We start from the raw sequence: 22,876 nt of genomic DNA on the forward strand, positions 1-22,876 counted from the left end.
GTGGAAAATATAGCTATGCGAAGCTGGGAAGTTTTGTGTATTTTTGTATACAGTCGGAAGTGGGTAGCTATAGCTACTTTGGTCTTCGCACGTTACACAAAAATACTACGCAATGTGCCAACTTCAGATGGCTATATATTTTACAAAGCTTTGCAATAAAAATTTGCTATTATATTATTTTAAGTACGCGATTTCCAGCTATCATAAAACATTTCCTTCTTGTTGCCCGGATTTAAAATTAATCTATAGCACATAAGGCTATTTGTCTCCCTGAACATTTTGCTGAACACACAAAATAGGATAGGACAGATAGGACAGATGCTCAAAAAGGATAATTTATTCATTTCCAGATCCGAGAAGATAATGATACGAATTCCCTAAAGGATTTGTATAAATTTACGACGATAGAAGAGCTGAATAAACTGACGTCCCTGAAGGTACAGCTGAAACTAGTTGACTAGTAAACTACCATGATTTACTAAGTTACTCAACACGATTATCACACCAGACACTTAATACCTATTCTTACGCTTATGCACTTTGGTATTCATATGAAGAATGCACGTTACTGTAGTTCACCTTTTGCATATGTGACCTATTTAATATCCATACCATATTTCACCTGCGATACTGTACTGAGGCGTAAGCAAACAACAGGCGAGCATGACGAATCTAGATCTTGGATTTGTAGTAACTGCTAAAGCTCCCTAATCACAAAATCGTACCAATGCAAATCCATACATATATCATTCTAATACATAATTGGCCATACCTATACCATTATCTAAAACTTAAGCAATCGCTCTTGTATCAACATATCCATTTTTTTTTCCAGTTTAATTGGAAACTCTTTCTGGACGAAATATTTAGGGGGACAGATAAATCAATAGCACCAGACCAAAAACTCATGATACTAATACCAAACTGTGTTAAACGTATCGCTAACTGGTTGGACGACAAACCCAGGAGGTATGACTTGAATTCATGCATTCACAAAAATACTGACCATGAGCTACGCGCGAATAAATTTTTATTTATACCACGTTGACTTGTCTTCTCTGTATCATTTGTAAACAGGCAACGGCCATATGTACCCTAGCTATTTGTAATTGCTGTACAGGATACTATAGGAATTTTGGTTTATACCTTCAGATTTACAACCATGAATTTTGTTCAAAAGAGTTCGCCAAATTTGAGTACTTTATGTGAAATGGAAAATAATGTACCTTTTTACCGGAAGTACTGGATAATTATGCCTTTTGATTGGGTTAATGAAGATGCAAAAAAGTTACAATTTCGTCTAAAACAAAATCCTTCTTGTTCTTCGGATTATCAAGACTAAATTCATTAATTCAATCATTAAATTAGAATGAGTACAACTTTAAGGTGGTCCACTTAATTTTAAAATGTAAAAGTCTGTTCATGCCATATTGCAAGCCAAGTTGTTATCTGCTCATTTCAATACCTAAAAACCATCTCACCCTTCGTTGAATCTCGGGTAACCGGGCTCATAGAGCTCCTTAGAGTCAACCAGCTAAATTTTATGAAGTTAGCTTTATTACTTATTGAGTTATCGTGCACGAAAGTAAGGGGAATGGGGATTTTATTTAGCGAAGAAAAGCGACGAGAGAAATTTCTCATATATTCATAAATTATAAAGAACAATGCTAAAGAACAATGAAACAACAGATTAAGCCAACCGACCCATCTGGTTTGCTCGTGGTAAAACCCTAATTTTTCTTTAATTCTCGCTTTCTTTGTATATTTTCCGGAAAAAATATTCCGGATCGCTTAGGAATACATTTAGGTTTTCATCCCAAGAAATTTTTAAAACAGAATAAATCATGATTTTTTGTAGTGGACCACCTTAAATCTATTAGGGGCGAAATGCATCGAGAGCCACGGGCCTACCTTGCCGAGATGGGCAATGGTCCTCTCTATAATATAATCAGTTCCACCCCTCAGAAGTATATGGTATGTATATATGTATATGGTTTTTTTTTTTTTTTTTTTTTTTTTTTTTTTTGTTTAAAGTTTGCTTGCTAACGAAGTAATATGGAAAATCGTCAGAACCTTCATCGATAATCTACCAAAGGCATTTGGAGAAAAACAAATGAGTTATGATGCGAGCCTTGGGGTGTTTCCAACTCCTAAATGGAAAAAATGTATTGCTTTGGCAGACAAATATTTCACACATGCTACCAATTTGCTGTATGTTAACAAAAGTGTGAAGAACGACGATTTGAAAAAGGTTAGTTAATGTGTAGCAGATGCTCGTCGAGTATATTGTTTGTACCAGTTAATGAAGGGGCTCGTTGGAGACAAAATTTTAGACTTTCCAACAAAGGGGGGGAATTCGTTTTAGGCTAACCAGAAAGTTTCTTTACATTTGCAGAAACCCAATCACCATGCATGCATAAATTTTGATTACTCCTGGGAAGAAGTGACATTATTTACCATGAAGTATTAAAATTTACGCATTTGATTGGCTTTGCCGGAAATATGCCGATTAGTTTAAAACAAAATTCCACCTTGTTAGACCATCCAACTTGGTACGTATTATTTGTTAAGGTAGCTCCCTAGTGTTTTGAAAAAATTCTAGATAGCAGGTTTGTTGTGCCGAATTAATTTTGAATCAATTTGAAAAGGAACTATTATGGCAGAGCGTGACTTCAATTTAATTGGGTAAAACAATGGTTGCTTTAACCAAATTTTTATCTCTTCTAACCAATACGAAAGTAGCATCAAATATGGTATAACAACTGCCTAAAATAGACAAAACACTTTCGACGTTTCGACCCGAGGGCCTTCGTCAGGAGAGTTAGTATGAAAATGATCATAGTAGCTCTCCTGACGAAGGCCCTTTAGGTCGAAACGTCGAGAAGTGTTTTGTCTATTTTAGGCAGTTGTTATACCATATTTGATGCTTGGTTATATTCAATACAAAATTAGTCCAATAAATGAATCCGAGGTAACCAATTTTAGATTGTTTACTGTAAAAACGCATTTAGTTTTGTACGAATTTTCTCCTCATAGGCAGCCGTTATGTTTACTGAGATCAAATCTGAGTTCATTGATGGCTTGGAAGAACAGAAATGGATGGATGATGCATCCCGCGCTCAGGCTCGCCTTAAGGTATAAGTGAATGAAGGAATTATGATGTCATGAGACTGCTGTATAGCTCTTGATTACATTAAGTAGTAACAAGGAGGCATTTTGTTTTAACCTAATCGGCATATTTGTTTACATTTTTCAGGAAAAGCCAATCAGAATGATTACATTTTTAATACTTCGTGTAAAATAGTAAATAATGTTACCGTATATATTTTTAATGTTACCTTTTTACCGGAAGTCGTAAAAAATTATGCATTCTGTCTGATTGGATTACAAAAAACGTAAACTTTCTGATTGGTTTAAAACGAAATTCTCTCCTTGTTTCAGGTAGTTAAATCGTATAAAACTCAAGAACACCTGATTCTAATATCTCATTCCTACCGATCACTATAGTTACGTTTATACACCGAATTAGGTTATAGTATGGAGTTTGATAAATGCATGGTTTTCCTGAACATCTATTTAAAACAGGGCGAGTAACAAATGTCTAAAGCTGATATCAGACTTGAGAGCGAGAGTCACCTTTCTTTTGGAGACATTTGCTTTTTTTGGCAAATTGTTTTTCATGTATGTGTTAAACGTGATAAACGTCTCATTAAGCTAGTGGTCTTAACTCGTAGAACTTTAGACGCAACTGGAAAGGGGCGACAAACCTACATGAAAATCTCAGTTGGTTAATGGTGTTATTTGCTGCCAACTTGCATATTTTTATATATTAGATCTTTGCTGGGAATTCATTATAGCTATAAATGGTCTAAATGCTTATCACCTTCCACATCCCTATGCATTTTAATCCAACTTGGGCAGAGAGCTTTATTCGCTGGCAAAAGGCATATATTTTTATTCATTTGAGCTATACAAAGTATATTAGTGACTCTCCGTGTTTTGTAAATTGGGAAAAGATATAGTTCAACAAAAATGCGCATGCTTTTCCGCATAATATAGGTGGTACACTACAAGTATATAGGTAAATCTATTTCTGAACTTGCTTTCGTAACGACGTTTTTTTAAATACAGTTGGAAAAAATGAAGACATGGGTTGGATATACACCATTTGTGAAAAATAAAACAGAACTTAACAATTATTACAAAAATGTGAGTATATCTATTCAAATCCTTAGCAATATATCGTGCGACTCTGTTATGGCTCTTTCACTGGAGAAAAAATTGAAGCATTTTTATGATCGTTCTTTTGCAGTTCCAAGTTCAGGAATCATTTCTTTTGGAAAATACATTGAATGCAGCGAGGAATCTATTTCTTAAAGAGAGTCAGCAATTGGGAAAACCGTCGGATGAAAGCAGGTACTTCACACCGGGTGTACAAAAGACACTCAACTTCGGAATTGCATCTTTTTCAACTAAAACATCTATCACTTTGTCCCCAAAGCTCAAAAGACTTCAGTTCTGCAGGGTAAATGCACATGGAAATACGTGCGAACACTAAATAATTATTAGATTCGTTTTTCGAAAATATACGAAGTTTACAAATCAGCGTGATTATATATTTTTTCCACATTTTGCACCCGCTTTGCAGTTTATACTAAGTTTAAAAACTTAGTAAGTAAACTAGTAAATAAAAATACGTTATTTTCGCCAATTAATATACTTTTTCTCCAAGTTGCTCGTTTGTGTACCCTCTAGATTTTCAACGTCAACTCTAGAGGTGAACGCGAAATATTTCCTTCTAAAAAACCGCGTAGGTGAGTGAGTTCTCATTTGTATCATTAATGTACCTGAAGCGAAAGGAATCTGATGAAATGGACACAAATCCCGCGTCTGGAAGGTCTATTATAGTTTACCCGTGTTATATTTCACCTGACATATTATCTCGTGCACTCGATCATACCAATATTTGTGCGGGTATTTTTATCGCTACTGTTTTGCCTGTCTTGCAGGAATTTTAGGGGGAATGTTTCAAACACCTTTCTACGGGAGTGGTAGGCCAAAGTAATAACTATTTGTATTGTATTCTATTTCCCCCTGTGTTACTGAGATGAAACTTAGAAGTCTGTGACAGTTTTTACGCAATAGCGTAGCCAGCTTGATGATTTATCCAGCGATGCTATTTTTTCGGTGTTCATTGACTGTGAAACAATGAATTTCTTAAGACATGAATAATCATAATAACTGGAAATTTACATAGCCGAACAAAATCGTCAGGCTGGCTACGCTAATTAAACTTTAGTATTCCACTTCGTACAACCGGCGCATGGTTGTGACACCTTTGCTGTTGAAAATTTTATAGTGCATTGAATTACGGCTCACTTGGCTACATCGTAGGCCATGAAATTACACACGGCTTTGATAATAATGGTAAGGACATAAATTTTATTCTGCATTGTGACCACTTGCATAAAAGACCAACTTATGATCTAGGTAACAAAAAAGAAAAAATCACAACAGCTAAAAAGAGCATGCATATATTATGTCATGCAGTACATGTAGTGCAGTTCTTTTTGGTAATTCTTGTCATGTCGCCTGAGTCAAAAGTTAGTCTATTATGTAAGTAAGTGGTCCATTATGCACGTCTATACATATGACAAAGTCGTCTGTTTTATTTCTGATGTAGCTACAGGCAATATACCATGCAGTGGCGTAGCCAGCATCGATAATTCGGGGGGGGGGGAGGGGCATATTCATATATTCATGTTAACAGACTGTAAAGAAAATTGATTTAAACCGAAACAAGACGCCTGCATGTTCTGGCGTTAACTCCGGCGTGGCGCGCACGTGCCAGTCTTCAACATAAAGCTTCAGAACATAAACAATACAGTTCATATTCATTTAGATGCCTTGCGAACCTAAATCTAAATGTTGTTTGATCGCGAAATTCAGAAGCACATCGTACTTTAAAAAGTATAGAAGTTCAATTGTTCAAAAATGTAAATAAACCGCATGATACATTCACTTTGTCTTAGGGCCTAATTCCACGGGCGCCTTTTCTCAGCGAAATGCGAAATATTTCGCCTGCTTCTTTTGAATTTCGACCGCTTGAATAAATTAATTCTGCATCATTGCTCACAATTCAAAAGAAGCAGGAGAAATATTTCGCATTTCGTTTGAAAATTTAGCCCGTGGAATTAGGGCTTTACACTCTCGTGCTTATGTAGTTATATTAAATTTTCAATATAATCCTGTGCAAACTGCGACGTGTCCACGCGTCCATACACGGCCACATCTTGTTAAACGGCGAAATAGCAGCGATATTATTAAAATAGGACCAGAATCTACATGTATTAAAAATATTCTTACCCCAATTCAATCTAAACTTAATCGAACAGTATCAAAAGAACGGTTTATTTGTTCCTCTTGGAGGAATTGCCGTATCATGCGAGCGAAATCGAATCGCGCATCGGAAAATTAGCCTAAGCTGTGCACCACAACTCTTGGGAGACAAGACTGGGACATAGATAAATCCCATCACAAACACATTTCAAATACTAGTATATTTCGCGCGATTACAGACTTGCGACGACGAAAAATTATAAAAAATAAAAAACCAAAAAAAAAACCAAGCCGAATTTTCAACTCCGTCGCTGACGCCGGAGTAATAACCATGCATGCTTTGGTTATGATGTCAAATATTTTAAAATGGATAACCCGGCCCGCTGTTTTAATGGTCAAATGCCTGTCCAATGTAAAGTTTCCAGCATGTTTGGCGCTCATATACAAACACTAAACAATATAACCATGCTTTGGTTATGATGTCAAATATTTTGAAATGGATAACCACGCTGTTTTAATGGTCAAATGCTTGTCCAATGTATAGTTTCCAGCATGTTTGGCGCTCATAACAAACATTAAACAACATAACCATGCTTTGGTTATGATGTCAAATATTTTGACATGGATAACCACGCTGTTTTAATGGTCAAATGCTTGTCCAATGTAAAGTTTCCAGCATGTTTGGTGCTCATATACAAACATTAAACAATATAACCATGCTTTGATTATGATTTCAAATATTTTGAAATAGATAACCACGCTGTTTTAATGGTCAAATGCTTGTCCTATGTAAGGTTTCCAGCATGTTTGGCGTTCATAACAACCAATAAACAATATAACCATGCTTTAGTTATAATGTAAATTTTTTTGAAATGGATAACCACGCTGTTTTAATGGTCAAATGCTTGTCCTATGTAAAGTTTCCAGCATGTTTGGCGCTCATATACAAACATTAAACAATATAACCATGCTTTGGTTATCATGTCAAATATTTTGAAATGGATAACCACGCTGTTTTATTGGTCAAATGCTTGTCCAATGTAAAGTTTCCAGCATGTTTGACGCTCATATACAAACATTAAACAATATAACCATGCTTTGGTTATGATGTCAAATATTTTGAAATGGATAACCACGCTGTTTTAACGGTCAAATGCTTGTCCAATGTAAAGTTTCAAGGATGTTTCGCGCTCATATACAAACATTAAACAATATAACCATGCTTTGGTTATGATGTCAAATATTTTGAAATGGATAACCACGCTGTTTTAATGGTCAAATGCTTGTCCAATATAAAATTTCCAGCATGTTTGGCGCTCAGATACAAACATTAAACAATATAAGCATGCTTTGGTTATGATGTCAAATATTTTGAAATGGATAACCACGCTGCTTTATTGGTCAAATGCTTGTCCAATGTAAAGTTTCCAGGATGTTTGGCGCTCATATAAAAACATTAAACAATATAAGCATGCTTTGGTTATGATGTCAAATATTTTGAAATGGATAACCACGCCTTTTTTAATGGTAAAATGCTTGTCCAACGTAAAGTATCCAGCATGTTTGGCGCTCATATTAAAACAGCGTGGTTATCCGTTTCAAAATATTTGACATCATAACCAAAGCATGGGTATATTGTTTAATGGTCAAATGCTTGTCCAATGTAAAGTTTCCAGGATGTTTGGCGCTCATATACAAACATTAAACAATATAACCATGCTTTGGTTATGATGTCAAATATTTTGAAATGGATAACCACGCTGTTTTAATGGTCAAATGCTTGTCCAATGTAAAGTTTCCAGCATGTTTGGCGCTCAAATAGAAACATTAAACAATATAGCCATGCTTTGGTTATGATGTCAAATATTTTGACATGGATAACCACGCTGTTTTAATGGTCAAACGCTTATCCAATGTAAAGTTTCCAGCATGTTTAGTGCTCATATACAAACATTAAACAATATAACCACGCTTTGGTTATGATGTCAAATATTTTGAAATGGATAACCACGCTGTTTTAATGGTCAAATGCTTGTCCTATGTAAGGTTTCCAGCAAGTTTGGCGCTCATATACAAACATTAAACAATATAACCATGCTTTGGTTATGATGTCAAATATTTTGAAATGGATAACCACGCTGTTTTAATGGTCAAATGCTTGTCTTATATAAGGTTTCCAACATGTTTGGTGCTCATATACAAACATTAATTAATATAACCATGCTTTGGTTATGATGTCAAATATTTTGAAATGGATAACCACGCTGTTTTAATGGTCAAATGCTTGTCCAATGTAAAGTTTCCAACATGTTTGGCGCTCATATACAAACATTAAACAATATAACTATGCTTTCGTTATGATGTCAAATATTTTGAAATGGATAACCACGCTGTTTTAATGGTCAAATGCTTGTCTTATATAAGGTTTCCAACATGTTTGGTGCTCATATACAAACATTAATTAATATAACCATGCTTTGGTTATGATGTCAAATATTTTGAAATGGATAACCACGCTGTTTTAATGGTCAAATGTTTGTCCTATGTAAGGTTTCCAGTATATTTGGCGTTCATAACAAACATTAAACAATATAACCATGCTTTGGTTATAATGTAAATTTTTCTGAAATGGATAACCATGCTGTTTTAATGGTCAAATGCTTGTCCTATGTAAAGTTTCCAGCATGTTTGGCGCTCATGTACAAACATTAAACAATATAAGCATGCTTTGGTTATGATGTCAAATATTTTGAAATGGATAACCACGCTGTTTTAATGGTCAAATGCTTGTCCAATGTAAAGTTTCCAGTATGTTTGGCGCTCATATAAAAACATTAAACAATACAACCTTGCTTTGGTTATGATGTCAAATATTTTGAAATGGATAACCACGCTGTTTTAATGGTCAAATGCTTGTCCTATGTAAGGTTTCCAGCATGTTTGGCGTTCATAACAAACATTAAACAATATAACCATGCTTTGGTTATAATGTAAATTTTTTTGAAATGGATAACCATGCTGTTTTAATGGTCAAATGCTTGTCCTATGTAAAGTTTCCAGCATGTTTGGCGCTCATATACAAACATTAAACAATATAACCATGGTTTGGTTATGATGTGAAATATTTTGACATGGATAACCACGCTGTTTTAATGGTCAAATGCTTGTCCAATGTAAAGTTTCCAGCATGTTTGGCGCTCATATACAAACATTAAAGAATACAAGACGCCTGTTCTGGCGTTAACTTCGGCGTGGCGCGCACGTGCCAGTCTTCAACATACAGCTTCTGAACATAATTAATACAGTTCATATTCATTTAGATGCCTTGCGAAACCTAAATGTTGTTTGATCGCGAAATTCAGAAGCACATCGTACTTTAAAAGTATAGAAGTTCATGTGTTCAAAAATGTAAATAAACCGCATGATACATTCACTTTGTCTTAGGGCCAAATTCCACGGGCGCCTTTTCTCGGCGAAATGCGAAATATTTCGCCTGTTTCTTTTGAATTTCGACCGCTTGAATAAATCAATTCTGCATCATTGCTCACAATTCAAAAGAAGCAGGAGAAATATTTCGCATTTCGTTTGAAAATTTAGCGCGTGGAATTAGGGCTTTACACTTTGCCTTTGGAATTCGTGCTTATATAGTTATAATAAATTTTCAATATAATCCTGTGCAAACTGCGACGTGTCAACGCGTCCATGTACACGGCCACATCTTGTTAAACGGCGAAATAGCAGCGAAATTATTAAAATAGGACCAGAATCTACATGTATTAAATATATTCTTACCCCAATTTAATCTAAACTTAATCGAACAGTATCAAAAGTGTTTCGTCGGAACCAAGACGACCGGTTAGCACAATTTTAGATTAAGCACATGTCCAAGGAACTCGCAAATCGTATTATAAATTATATTAAACAATTCGATCTAGAATAAGAACAAATTAATACAAAGAATATTAATAAAAACATGCATATATAGTTCCGATCAAGTTCGCACGTGTGATCTAAATTACCCCTAATAATATTACATAAACAACAATATAAATTGAATAGCTTACTTCTGTGGCGAGGTCCTTTAAGCATATACTTAATAATGGCGCAGGTTAGCTTGTCGTAGTCTCTCAAACAGATACTTCACATTAATCGCATACATACATACATTTAGACATTTTCCGTCTCTCTTGCTTTATTTTCCTATCTCACTAATTATGTGCTGGTGTTAAATGTTAATACATGCCCTATATGACGTCATGGTCAAAGTTCATGTCAAGCCTGCTCACATGTTCATCATGCCTCGAGAAGCTGTTGATCCAAAAAGAACGGTTTATTTGTTCCTCTTGGAGGAATTGCCGTATCATCAAGCGAAATCGAATCGCGCATCGGAAAATTAGCCAAAGCTGTGCACCACAACTCTTGGGAGACAAGACTGGGACGTAGATAAATCCCATCACAAACACATTTCAAATACTAGTATATTTCGCGCCATTACAGACTTGCGACGACGAAAAATAATATAAAAAAAATAAAAAAAACAAAAACAAAAAAACAAACAAAACAAAACCGAGGTTAATTTTTAACTCCGTCGCTGACGCCGAGTAATTATTATTCCTGCGTAGCACGAATATATGATTATGACCCCCCCCCCCCCCATTATCGTTCTGGCTACGCTACTGCGATATACTAAAGAAGCGCGTTGTCAGATGGAGGATTTTATATTCTTGTTAAAACCAATAACGACTTTCTACTGCCTATATATATAGCTTAATTGGCTATTAATTATATCGATTCAGGTTTTGTTTACGAATTTATTCTCACTGATGTAATTAAAGGTATTTACTTCGATGAATATGGAAAAATACGCGAATGGTTGACTAAGGCATCAAACGACAACTTTACGAAATTATCAAAATGCTTTATCGAACAGTACAACAATGTTACAATATTTGGCTATAAGGTTTGTAAAGAAGTCCTGTGCTTTTAAAAAATTCGATCTATTACTCCGCATTGCATAATTACTAGACAAAATATTAGAACGATAGATATGAACGTGTTAATTCTATATCGAATACTCTATTTTTAGGTTAACGGCGAGCAGACCTTATCAGAAAATATTTGCGATAACGCAGGGTTGAAATATGCCTACAGAGTACGTTGGATGTAACAAAATAACTGGCTGACTGCGTGGGTTTAGCCACGTGGATATTGCGCATTGTGTAGTCAGAAATTAAAATTTCACGAGAGAAAACATGCTTTTCTCTCTTTTTTTTTAAATTTCCACTGCGTGATGGTATCACTCACAAATTGTCTGTCACTCTGGTTAGGTTTTAGCTAAAAAGATTTACCCGAAATATTGTTTCTTAGGCATATCAAAAATGGAGGGAAACGCATGGAGATGAAGACAGGCTACCAGCTCTTTCTTTGGATAATAACCAACTTTTTTTTGTTAGCTTTGCCCAGGTACAAATATAACATATGCAATATGAAATTATCATGTTCTTATACAAAACCTTTATGTAAACGTAAACTTTAAACTGAAAAGTGAAAATTTTTAGTAATAATAATAACAATAATAATTGGTTTGGCAGTAAAAACTGAATTACATGGTAAAAATAACTACAATTAATACCATATATAACAACTAACTAATAATATTTAAAGGTATAATAAAACTTCTACAACGATCAGTGTTTGCAAAAATCTTAGGAACATTGTCATATCTTTTTGTCCTATAGACTTGGTGTCAGAAGTATAAAAAAAGAGGCGCCAAATATCGTATAAAGCATGGTAAACATTCGCCGGAACCAGTAAGGTAAAGGGCACGGGTTAAAACATACGTGAATAAATCAGCTGCATTTCGAGCATCTATAAACTGAGTGCCCTTCGACGGTCGCATTTTTTTTACGCACGTATATACGCCCGTAAAAGTCTAAAATCATTTAAACACTACATAATTATGAAATCAACGATTGAATAGACACGTGTGCATGGTGTGTTTTTCTGGGATAAAATAAATTATACAACAACTTAGAAGGTTTTAAGCTTTTCTATGCGTATACGCCTACGTACAAAAACGCGATAGTGAAAAGCAGCCCTCATTTAGCTACATATCTCAGTTTATAGTGAACGACTTATCATTCAAGTTCCAACCACACATAGTTAGCACTCATTTACTGGGAACGAAGGAAACATTATGTTCTGTGAATCCGAGACCTGTCGATATTTTACGAGGCGAAGCCGAGTGAAATATCGATGGTCGAGGGTCCACGAAACATAATGTTTTCTGAGTTCTCAGTAAATAAGTTTTTTATTATATACCACTTGTCAAAGAAAAACCAAACTACAAGGTAAACAACGAAATATCTATTCATAAAAGACATAATTTCAAATGGATAAACAGTCTAAAGGTCGCACGATTAAAGTTGTTATTTCCCATGAGATAACCCATTATCTCACTCTGCAGGGGGTCGCGCTGGCGGACATCAAAATTTCGTCACTCTCGCGTGATTTGCTCTTGACCAATGAAACGCTACGAAAACAAAACTTTGACAAGTGGTATATAATAATTAAATTATCAGTCATCACAATCGCATTGCTCAGTAATGGAATAACTGTAATGAGTTAACATTTGATGGATGGATATATGGCCAGAATATATATGTGTTATATACTATAACTTTATACGGGTTCGGCGTGTAACTGTTTTATTTTCACTTTCTTTCTATAGCCGTACAACACTATTCTATTGTTTTTCATGCGCAATACACGTTCGCGTTACCTCCCCCCCGCTCTTTGCCCCGTTGTAAATCCCAATGGGGTACAATGCAATGTGTGTTACACCCACCGCAGCAAAATTTAGTTTAGGAAAGGAAGGAGAGGGGTGGAATTTTAACTTAATTACCTGGATTTATAGACCCTATATCCTTGCATATTCTTTGTTAAATTTGCAAAAGATTGCCTGACATTCAGAGTTGAGATGCATAATATATACTGCGGCGATTGCAAGAAAACGTCGGTAAAAATAATTCTGTCAGATATCAGACAACGATGAAATGATTGCAGCGGTCGATTTTTTCGAAGGCCAGACAGATATTTTATGATGCACACCACTGGATTCATTTTATCAATATTATTTGTCTTCTTCAATTACAGAGTACGCGTGGCAATTCACAACTCTCCCGAATTCAGTAAAGCATTCGGATGCCCATTGCAGAGAAACACCTGCGAAGTTTGGTAGTATTCTTTTCAATTTCGGCTATACTCATGTCATGGTATGGTGGTTTTGTTTCACTTAGCTACAAATTCCTTTTAAAATGAAGACAATGAGAATTTATTAATTTTAAAAATAATCAATTATTTTATAATTAAAAAATAATCAGTTAACTGTCGAAAATTTTGTTTGCCACTATAGATTTAGTGCACTAGATCTTACTTCAGTCATTTAAGGAATGTTTGAATCTGTCAATTTTGACTTTTAAATCGTTTCTCGCATAACGGTTTTCGAAATAAGTTTTTTTGAAGTGATATATAGCAACTTTTTAACACTTTAGAACAAATTGATACATATTATTTGCGTACAATTGATATATATATTATTTGCGTATTATTTACCTTTACCATCCTACTTACAGTAGGATAGAGCGACATGCATGCATGCCGGTGAATTCAACCGGGTACCGTCCGTGAGGAAGGTCTGACTATATATAGAGACCACTGAGGTTTGGTGAGGGATATTCTACAGTTAACTAACATTGAAATAGGAAATAAAAATAAGACGATAATTTGAATGACATCTAGGTATATATTTTTCTGTTTCAATTATAAAGAAAGGTTTGAATTCTTAAAAAGGAATTCAAGTCCGTATGTAAAGGAACGTATCTAAACATAGTGTACTAAGTCTATCACCGATCCGCATGCAAGGAAAAACAACAGTAAGCTTATAATTTATATATCTTCGGGAATAATCGCAAATCCGCGCAAAGTTGTGGGTAAATATATAACCTTTACCACTACCTTACGTCAATTCACAATCAGATTGGGTTTTTTCTAAGCTGCATTGACACATGCATTGATTGTACACACGTTCTATTTTCGTCAGAACGAATTCACTGCTGTTGTATGTTTTATTTCCCATTGACCTTCATTTAATCCGGAGAGATATCAAATAAGCCAATGCATGCAGTCAGACAATATTTCATATCTCATTTCATTAGTTGTTACTGACAATATTGCATCGCGTGAACAAACCTTAAGACGAGCTGCCATGCTAAAGAAAAAGTTTAAATCCGTTAAAATGTTGATTACGGAAATAACCAAGTTAACAAAGCACACAAAAGATCTGTTCCCTGCAAGTTTCGTTAGATTTGGTTTAATTTAAAAAAAGGCTAAAGATTTTAAAAAATTCAATTAAGGTGAACTAAGTTCAATGCAATATATCTGCAACAGATAGTGACACATGGACAAGCAGGAATTACTTTCGTTTAAAACTGATCGGCAATTTATTACATCAAGCCAATCGGAATGCCCAAAGTTTTTTTTAATACTTCATGTAAAATAGCAAATAATGTACTATTCGTACACAAAAATCATCTGTGTGGACAAAGGCGGCGTCTTGAACTGAACTGCGTTTAGACGGGAAGGATACCTAAGGGTTATTTTGCTGCCATTTTTTACGCAAATATAAATCCTCAACGGCAGGCTGTTTATTGTTATTGTTGGCGCGATCAGCAGCCGCCCAGTGAGTTGGCCAAGCGATTACCTAACATCGCATTTTGTTCTGGATGCAATGTAAACCATAGATAATCCTTATTAACCCTGTTACGATATTATTCATCTCATTAAGTAGTATTGTTCTATAATTGCATTCGCAACCAAAAAGCAACTTATAAACTAGGCATTATGGACGGTGTTTGGAACTAAGAAATCTGACGCCATTTGTAAAGCACTCTCAAACACGACAAGAGTCAAGAGGAATTGTTTTTTGAGGGCTCTTGATATTGCATCTGTGATGTCTACGCGGTAACATCGACACCTGTCCATCGAAAAGAGATTATCTTTCTGTTATCAAACGTGTGATCTAGACTTCTAGATTTTGTGTCTCTGGTTGTCTCGTAGCGGAAACATGCCGTATTCAGTTTCCTTGGGTTTATTCGAAGAACCCGAAACGCGGAAACCTTCAAAAGCGCGCTTGCTTTTGGCCGCGTTGTTTCTGCTGGTACTCATTTTATTGGTGGTATTTATTTCGCTGTACGCTGTGGAGAGGATAAAATCCAACAGCAAGGGCAGCTCATCAAAGGAAAGGCAGTCAACCACTTCTACGAAAACTTGCAATACCCCTGCTTGTGCCATCAGTGCTGGAGGTAATTATATAATTTCTGGTGATAAAGCATTTGCGCGGATTTCAGTCTAAGGCTTCGCTGAGATGTATATTTGCACAGCGAAAATGTAGCCTATTTCAATGATAATAATATGATTGAATTTCGATATTGCAACAGTGAATCATTAAAGCTTCTTTAAATTCAGAAGATGACATGCAATATTTTGCAAGCGAATTATATCTATAGTCTGAAAGTGAACGTCCAGCCTTAGAAAGTTATATACCTGTTAAAAATGCTAAAAGTTTTAAATAATTTACCACACACATATGCACATGGATGGAATAAACTTGTTGAATTTAATGCATAGATACAGCTAGCAAATGCACTTGACTTGAGAAAGCACAAGGTGTAAGCGATTATATATACGCCATATATCGCTGGGGAAATCAATATTGAATAAATCTGCGAGTATTTGCGATAAAAAATATTGAAGTGCCACGAAAAGATAATAAGGCTTGAAAATATGATATAAATTATATTAGTCAGTAGAAAGTTTTAGTACTGCACTTGAACTACGCTAAAGCGCTAAGACGAATTTATCTCAAGTTACGGAGCCATAGCAACCACATGTTTTTGTAATTTTTTTCTTTGCTTTTTTTGTACCCTATCTCTTCAAAATGTTTAAAATGTAAAAGGTGCCGCCAGAAATCGATTTCAGACGCGAAATTCAACTCGGGTTGCATGGCAACTTGTGGTATACCATCCATATCGTAGTATTTCAAGTGCGTTCTAATGGGATCTCGCAGACTCAGTGCAAGTATTTGAAAACTTACTTTACCCAAAATAAACAAAAATATAGCGATATGGTTGTTTTAAGGCGCCAGTATACACTATTCCCTTGCAACTTGGAAATTAATTGTAGTTTTAAGAGACGCAGTCAGCAAAATATAATCATGGCATTTGCCATTAGATGTTTCAAGCGTAGAACTGCATTGCCAGTTGCACGAAAAATTGCCCAGTATAACAGCGCCTTCATGAAATAACTAGAATGACACGTACACCGTATTAATTATCACTTATTATTATTATCGTTTCACGCCGAAATTTATTATAACTTTCTTTGAAGTAATGATATAAAACATCGATGCCAAATAGTTCTGTCCGCATGCAGGATAACGAGGATATTCTCGACTTTTGGATTGGAAATCGGGAGGATACACAAACCCACGGCTCGCTAATTTCCCCGCTTTTAAAGCCGCTTTTACAGCTCTGGGAAAGTATCGCAGCACCCTCGGTGCATGAAAGACCCATCACGCAATCATGCGCGGAAGGAAATTTGCCATACAACGAACTATTTTAAATTTGATGCAAAAATTCGTCAACGTTTGTTGACATAAACACGGTTGGAATTTCCAAGTGCGGCGACCTTTCCATGACTTTTAGTATTAAATTATTATTGTATATCTTGTGTGAAATTTTTTTTTGGCTTTCCGTTAATCTCCATGTTTAAACTTCATGGACGCGAGCGGGTATTATATTTCATATTTTTTTAGGGGGAATTATGTTATTTTGATGCCTGTTTCTATAATATATGCTATACGAATCTGAAAAGCAGGAAAACAGCGTATAGGAACAAAAGGAAATTTCGTTTTTAACGAATCGGCATATTTGTTTACATTTTTCAGGCAAAGCTAATCAGAATGTCTAAATTTTTAATACTTCATGTAAACTGTTAATAATGTACATTTTTACCGCGTGCAAGTAGTAAAAAAATATGCATTCTGAGCTCTGATTGGGTAACTGAAAATGTAAAACTCGCTGATAGGTCGGAAACGAAATTCCCTCTTGTTCAGTCGGCAGTACTTTTCTAGTACAATATTTACTTTTCTAGGTTTTTCACCAGAAAATTAATAACAAAATATCAATTTGGATTCTAAACGATTTAATTTTGTTTATATAAAAACTTGTATAATAAAGATATATATTTCAATTTCGAGCGAATAAATAGCGGACATTCGTTACTCGTGAGATAGTGTAAACAATAAACAAACCCTACCTCTTTAGAATCCAATTTAGTGACGTCCCTGCTTTTATAAAGACTGTGTAATTTGCCTTTCAGACATTCTCAGCAAACTTGATCAATCCACCGAGCCATGTGATGATTTTTATCAGTACAGCTGTGGAGGATTTTTAGAAAAGAGTTATATACCGGACGGCCAATCGTCCTTTGATTCATTTACTGAACCAGGTGACGCTATTCAATACACCTTGAGGGATATCTTCCAAAACAACCAATTGATGTCAAATTACTCTGGGGTAATAAGTATTTTATTTTAGCTGGCAAAAATGACACTCTTGATTGCTCGTGAAGAATTGCAAAAAAAAACGAGTGAGCGCAGCGCCGGGGGCGTGGCGAACAAGCGGAAGGGTTTGTGAGGAGGGGAAGGGGTGTGTGACACCCGCAATAATTATTCAATGCTAAAATTAGTTTTTTTGAATATTCTAACTTCAGATAGATTGTGGAGAATTTAGTTCTAGTACGAAATTTCCATCTTGCATACCAATTTTTTTTCATAAAACAAAAGGACTTTGTACAAAATGCATAAGAGTTTATGCTGGTATCTTTATCATATATTGTAACTTTAAAATTACATGCGAACTTCCTTAATTCACTAAGAAGACTTTTCCGCACTGATTATATGACTACACCCCTGGTCATTCACCTTATGCAGAATAATGCTAGTAAGTGTGTCTTTTGAAGGAAAGTTACTGATGCTTTCCTATTTATATATTCAGAAATTGCTAAAAGTAAACATTAGAATGTCACAATAAGTGCCAGCCACAATAATTTCTTTTAATTTACACCTGTGATACTATGATTCTGTTAGGAGAGAACAGTTGAACCCTGCTTGCATGCTCTGTATAAGGGGCAATTACTCAACACCTAGATTAGGCAAATAATTATAGACCACTTTTAGGAGTTTGCAAATTAAGAAGTAAAAGCAAAGAAGGTTCAGTTGCAAAATAAAGATAGACAGCTTAGTTTGTTTTATTAATTTTCTAATAAAACTGAGTAGCTAATATGAAATAATATTCAGTTCATTTCAATGCAGTTTGTGCTTATTCTATGATTATGCATAACATGGCATATCTTGCTCTATTTCATCATATTTTAGACCAGACCTGCTTATAATGATATGGATGTAAATTTTGCAGTACAAATTAGAATACACTACAAAATGCATTGCATTAGGGAACTGGGAAGTCAGTTAAACTATGTAAAAGGTGCTGTGGGCCGTGCTGGTGCCCTGCTTAAAACAAGGTCTTTAAATAGCCAGATGTGCATGCATAAACACCTCAGCTAGTCATGTTTACCAACCAGCAACAATTACTAACAAAGGGGAAAATGTTACGTGCAGCATAATTTAGTCTTAAGTAACCCAATTTGATATTTGGAAGGAACTGCCTAATACCATTAAAATATGTTTCCTAAATTCTAACAGCATTAATCCTATTTAGTTTACATTTCAAAAACGTAAACAATATTCAGGAAACAACAATATTATTTTTACCCGTATTATAAACCAGCAGGGTGTCAGTTTACACCATTGACATTTGTTTTTAACTATGAGCAATCAGCCTGCAAAGGGGACCATGTGGCCTTAGCAAACCTCAAAATCGAGAACCATGTTTTTGGCTACACTTCATGGCACTTACCCTGGGAATTATAATAGTACAGCTCAATGCTGCCCGCTTGTTTGCCATGTTTTAGTGAACTTATTAGTAATATTTTAATAGAAACAAAGAAAATCATATACAAAACGAGCCAAACTATTTTAAATATGCAGCGCGAGCAATGAAAATCGAAATTTTATGCATCAAAGCATTTATATTTACTGTTACCTGCGTTGAAAGTAAACCTGTCTTGAAATTTGGAGGTCGTATTTCGAATCCCACCATTTTAAAAATCTTTCATCGTTGTATAATAAAAATGTCCTTAAATCAAAACAACAAACCCAAGTAAATTAGGATTTTTGTAGCTTTGCATCGTAAATACTTAATGATTTATAATCCAAATGTTTTCAATTTCAAATTATTAAAATAATTTCACAACATAAATTACAATATAGCATTATAGTACGCGCGTGCTGATTGGTCGAGAAGCGTGTTTTTATTTTTAAACAGTTGCTGACGGCGAGGTGCATGATTACAAGCCAGTAGCCCAATACTATACCTCAAATTAAAATTGTCCAATGAGAAACGTAGACTTCTGCAACTTGATCATGAAATTTTTCACTATATCACTCTTACGTCATCCGTATTCGCTGCAGCGACGGATTTTTTCATATTCACCGGTGAATGTCATTTCGCGGAAAAACGCATTGTTGCCACGCGAGAATAATAAAGCACAATATTTTTTTCGGTATAATATATCATTTGTAGAGCGCTCGGGAAATATCATCACTTAGGTCTATAAGTGATAAATATTCACTGAGCCGAAGGTGAAGTAGCCTAAAGGTGAAGTGAATACAGGCTTGTTCATCGAGCCTGGGGCGACTAGTTGTTGTAGTATAAATTTCAAGGTGTTTAAAGATGAGGTAAAGTCCGTTCTGCGCATATATTCCGCGCATCAACACATTCCATCAGTGGGAGAGCAACTTTTGGAATGTTAATGATATGCGATATTAGCGCGTTGTATTACAAACGCAGTTCGGGAGCACAATTATTTTATTTTATGTCGCAAGGCGAAGAGGCTCGAATTGCGAGTCACGACGATAACTTATCTTATCATAAGGCTGCTAGAAAAAAGCAATAATATGCTGAAAGGAATGCTCCAAGAATTTTTTTGTTGAATGAGGCCCGAAATGGCGAGGCTATGTCTATTTGTTGTCGCTAAAGACGCTACCTTCTCGCTTGTCCTACAATTACAAATATATATCGTTTTAAATAACGGCCGGTTTATTTACAAGCTTCGCTTTCTATTTTCTTCAAAATATAACAATATTTTCTTCAAAATATAATATAAAATAAGCATATTCGTCACAGATCACAGCCGGTCGAGCGAGAAGAAAATAAGACCAGAGAGGTGCTGAAATCACCTAACGCTCGCCTGCACTGTTTGTCTAGAATAAGGCTAAACTCTGTATGAAAGGTATCTGTATGAAGCACAAATTACCGATCTTTTTATTACAAATTACAAGGCTAAAATCCGCGTTGGAAGGTAATATTAAGCACAAACTTCAGATATTAGTTGTGACCTCAGAATTACTGGCCAAAACTGGCCTCGGAATTACATTAGTTTTATTTGTGACCAATATTTCTTCCGTTTCTCGCAATCCGCGCACGTGATATCAACAGGTAAGTTAACGGACCAGGCAAAAGTCCCTGCTTTAAGCCGGGCGCACACACAACGATTTTACGGTAGTTGGTCCATTCAGGTTTAGACATATAGGCAGCCCTTGCCCAGACATGTTTTCCTTCTCGCGGCGCTCGCGCCTCGCGCGTGTACGCGAGTCTACTTGGTCTAATCTGACCAAGTATAGATTGCCAGTCGCCACATTTTAATGAAAACATCCATCTAGACAATCTAGACAGGAATCGGCCGACTAAAATCGTTGTGTGTGCGCCTAGCTTTATGAAATAAACAAGATTGAATTTTTATATCTACACAAAAAAGGATTATGCATCAAACAACGAAATGGTATGTACATAAATCTTATAGGTGCTTTAATAATATATTTGCTTGTGTATCTACATAAATAATATGCAAATATATGTCACATGCGTTGCCATTTGCCTTTGCATTCCGAGCCTATCGGCTTTCTACTTATAAATACTTATGTGCTAAAGCTTGTAATTGCGAATTATCTGACAATATTCTTTAAACTTTAACGTTGGACTATGTTTTATATATTTTCACTCCCTGAATGATTTCTATATTTAAGTCATTTAATAAGCGATTGAATTTTGATACGGCATGTCACAACACAATCTCATAATTTATAATTGTACATGTACAATACAAACAAATGGTAGCATACAGGTGAAAATGTTTGAAAGTTTTTCATTTGGCTTAGGGTTGTACAAATAGTTTCGTTAAATATGATTCAGCTACAACTTTGAACTAAAAAAAACAGGGCTACACAATAGCCCTGAAAATCGTAATGAGCGTGATAACTCTGGATAACTCTAACATTGACCTTATCATGATGCTAATAAGTTTAACATTTGCCTTATCATTTGATAATTTTGAGCAAAGCTCTCTTTATTATTGTATAAATGTGTACCAAATGGCACTGAATAGTCACAATGCATATCGATGACTTATATTTATGATGATTCCTGTGATATGTAAAACCATAATATTTAAAAAATATAGCATCTTAACATTGACCTTATCATTATGCTAATTAGCTTAACATTCACCTTATCATTTGATAATTTTGAACAAAATTCCCATTATTTTTGTGTAAATGTGTACTAAATGTCACCATATAGTCAAAAGACATATTGATGAGCTATATTTATGATGAATCTTCTGATGCAAAGCCAAAATATTTAAAAATATAACATCTTAACATTGACCTTATCATTATGCTAATTAGCTTAACATTCACCTTATCATTTGATAATTTTGAGCAAAACTCTCTTTATTATTGTATATATGTGTACCAAATGGCAATAAATAGTCACAATGCATATTGATGACTTATATTGATAATGATTCCTCTGATGTAAAGCCAAAGTATAGAAAAAATATAGCATTTTAACATTGACCTTATCATTATATTTTGTTGTATAATGTTCACTCCCCCCTGGTAAATGGTTCTTTTGCAACAAATAGACTCCTTAAGTAGATAAGTTGACCAGAGAGGTGCTGAAACCACCTAACGCTCGCCTGCACTGTTTGTCTAGAATAAGGAATGTATGAAAGGTATCTGTATGAAGCACAAATTACCGATCTTTTTATTAGAAACTACAAGGCTAAAATCCGCTTTGGAAGGTAATATTAAGCACAAACTTCAGATATTAGTTGTGACCTCAGAATTACTGGCCAAAACTGGCCTCGGAATTACATTAGTTTTATTTGTGACAAATATTTCTTCCGTTTCTCACAATCCGCGCACGTGATATCAACAGGTAAGTTAACGGACCAGGCAAAAGGCCCTGCTTTAAGCCGGGCGCACACACAACGATTTTACGGTAGTTGGTCCATT

At 35.2% G+C, this 22,876-nt stretch overlaps 1 protein-coding gene across 1 annotated transcript in view; it reads left to right on the forward strand.

Annotated features, from left to right (window-relative positions):
* The window catches only part of LOC114532886 (endothelin-converting enzyme homolog), a 25,461-nt gene extending 7,408 nt beyond the window's left edge, over positions 1-18,053 (forward strand). The window contains exons 6-20 of the mRNA XM_028554474.1: positions 351-437; positions 836-969; positions 2,035-2,251; positions 3,037-3,135; positions 4,132-4,209; positions 4,313-4,416; positions 4,756-4,814; positions 5,010-5,061; positions 5,360-5,427; positions 11,175-11,299; positions 11,426-11,491; positions 11,707-11,802; positions 12,078-12,154; positions 13,495-13,613; positions 17,779-18,053. Coding sequence (XP_028410275.1) covers positions 351-437; positions 836-969; positions 2,035-2,251; positions 3,037-3,135; positions 4,132-4,209; positions 4,313-4,416; positions 4,756-4,814; positions 5,010-5,061; positions 5,360-5,427; positions 11,175-11,299; positions 11,426-11,491; positions 11,707-11,802; positions 12,078-12,154; positions 13,495-13,579 — 1,347 coding nt within the window. The 3' untranslated portion in view covers positions 13,580-13,613; positions 17,779-18,053. The remainder of the gene's footprint in view (positions 1-350; positions 438-835; positions 970-2,034; positions 2,252-3,036; positions 3,136-4,131; positions 4,210-4,312; positions 4,417-4,755; positions 4,815-5,009; positions 5,062-5,359; positions 5,428-11,174; positions 11,300-11,425; positions 11,492-11,706; positions 11,803-12,077; positions 12,155-13,494; positions 13,614-17,778) is intronic.
* Positions 18,054-22,876: the final 4,823 nt, after the last annotated feature.

This window comes from Dendronephthya gigantea, unplaced genomic scaffold (assembly GCF_004324835.1).
Source record: "Dendronephthya gigantea isolate DGI-Jeju-01 unplaced genomic scaffold, DenGig_1.0 000082F, whole genome shotgun sequence".
NCBI lineage: Eukaryota > Metazoa > Cnidaria > Anthozoa > Malacalcyonacea > Nephtheidae > Dendronephthya > Dendronephthya gigantea.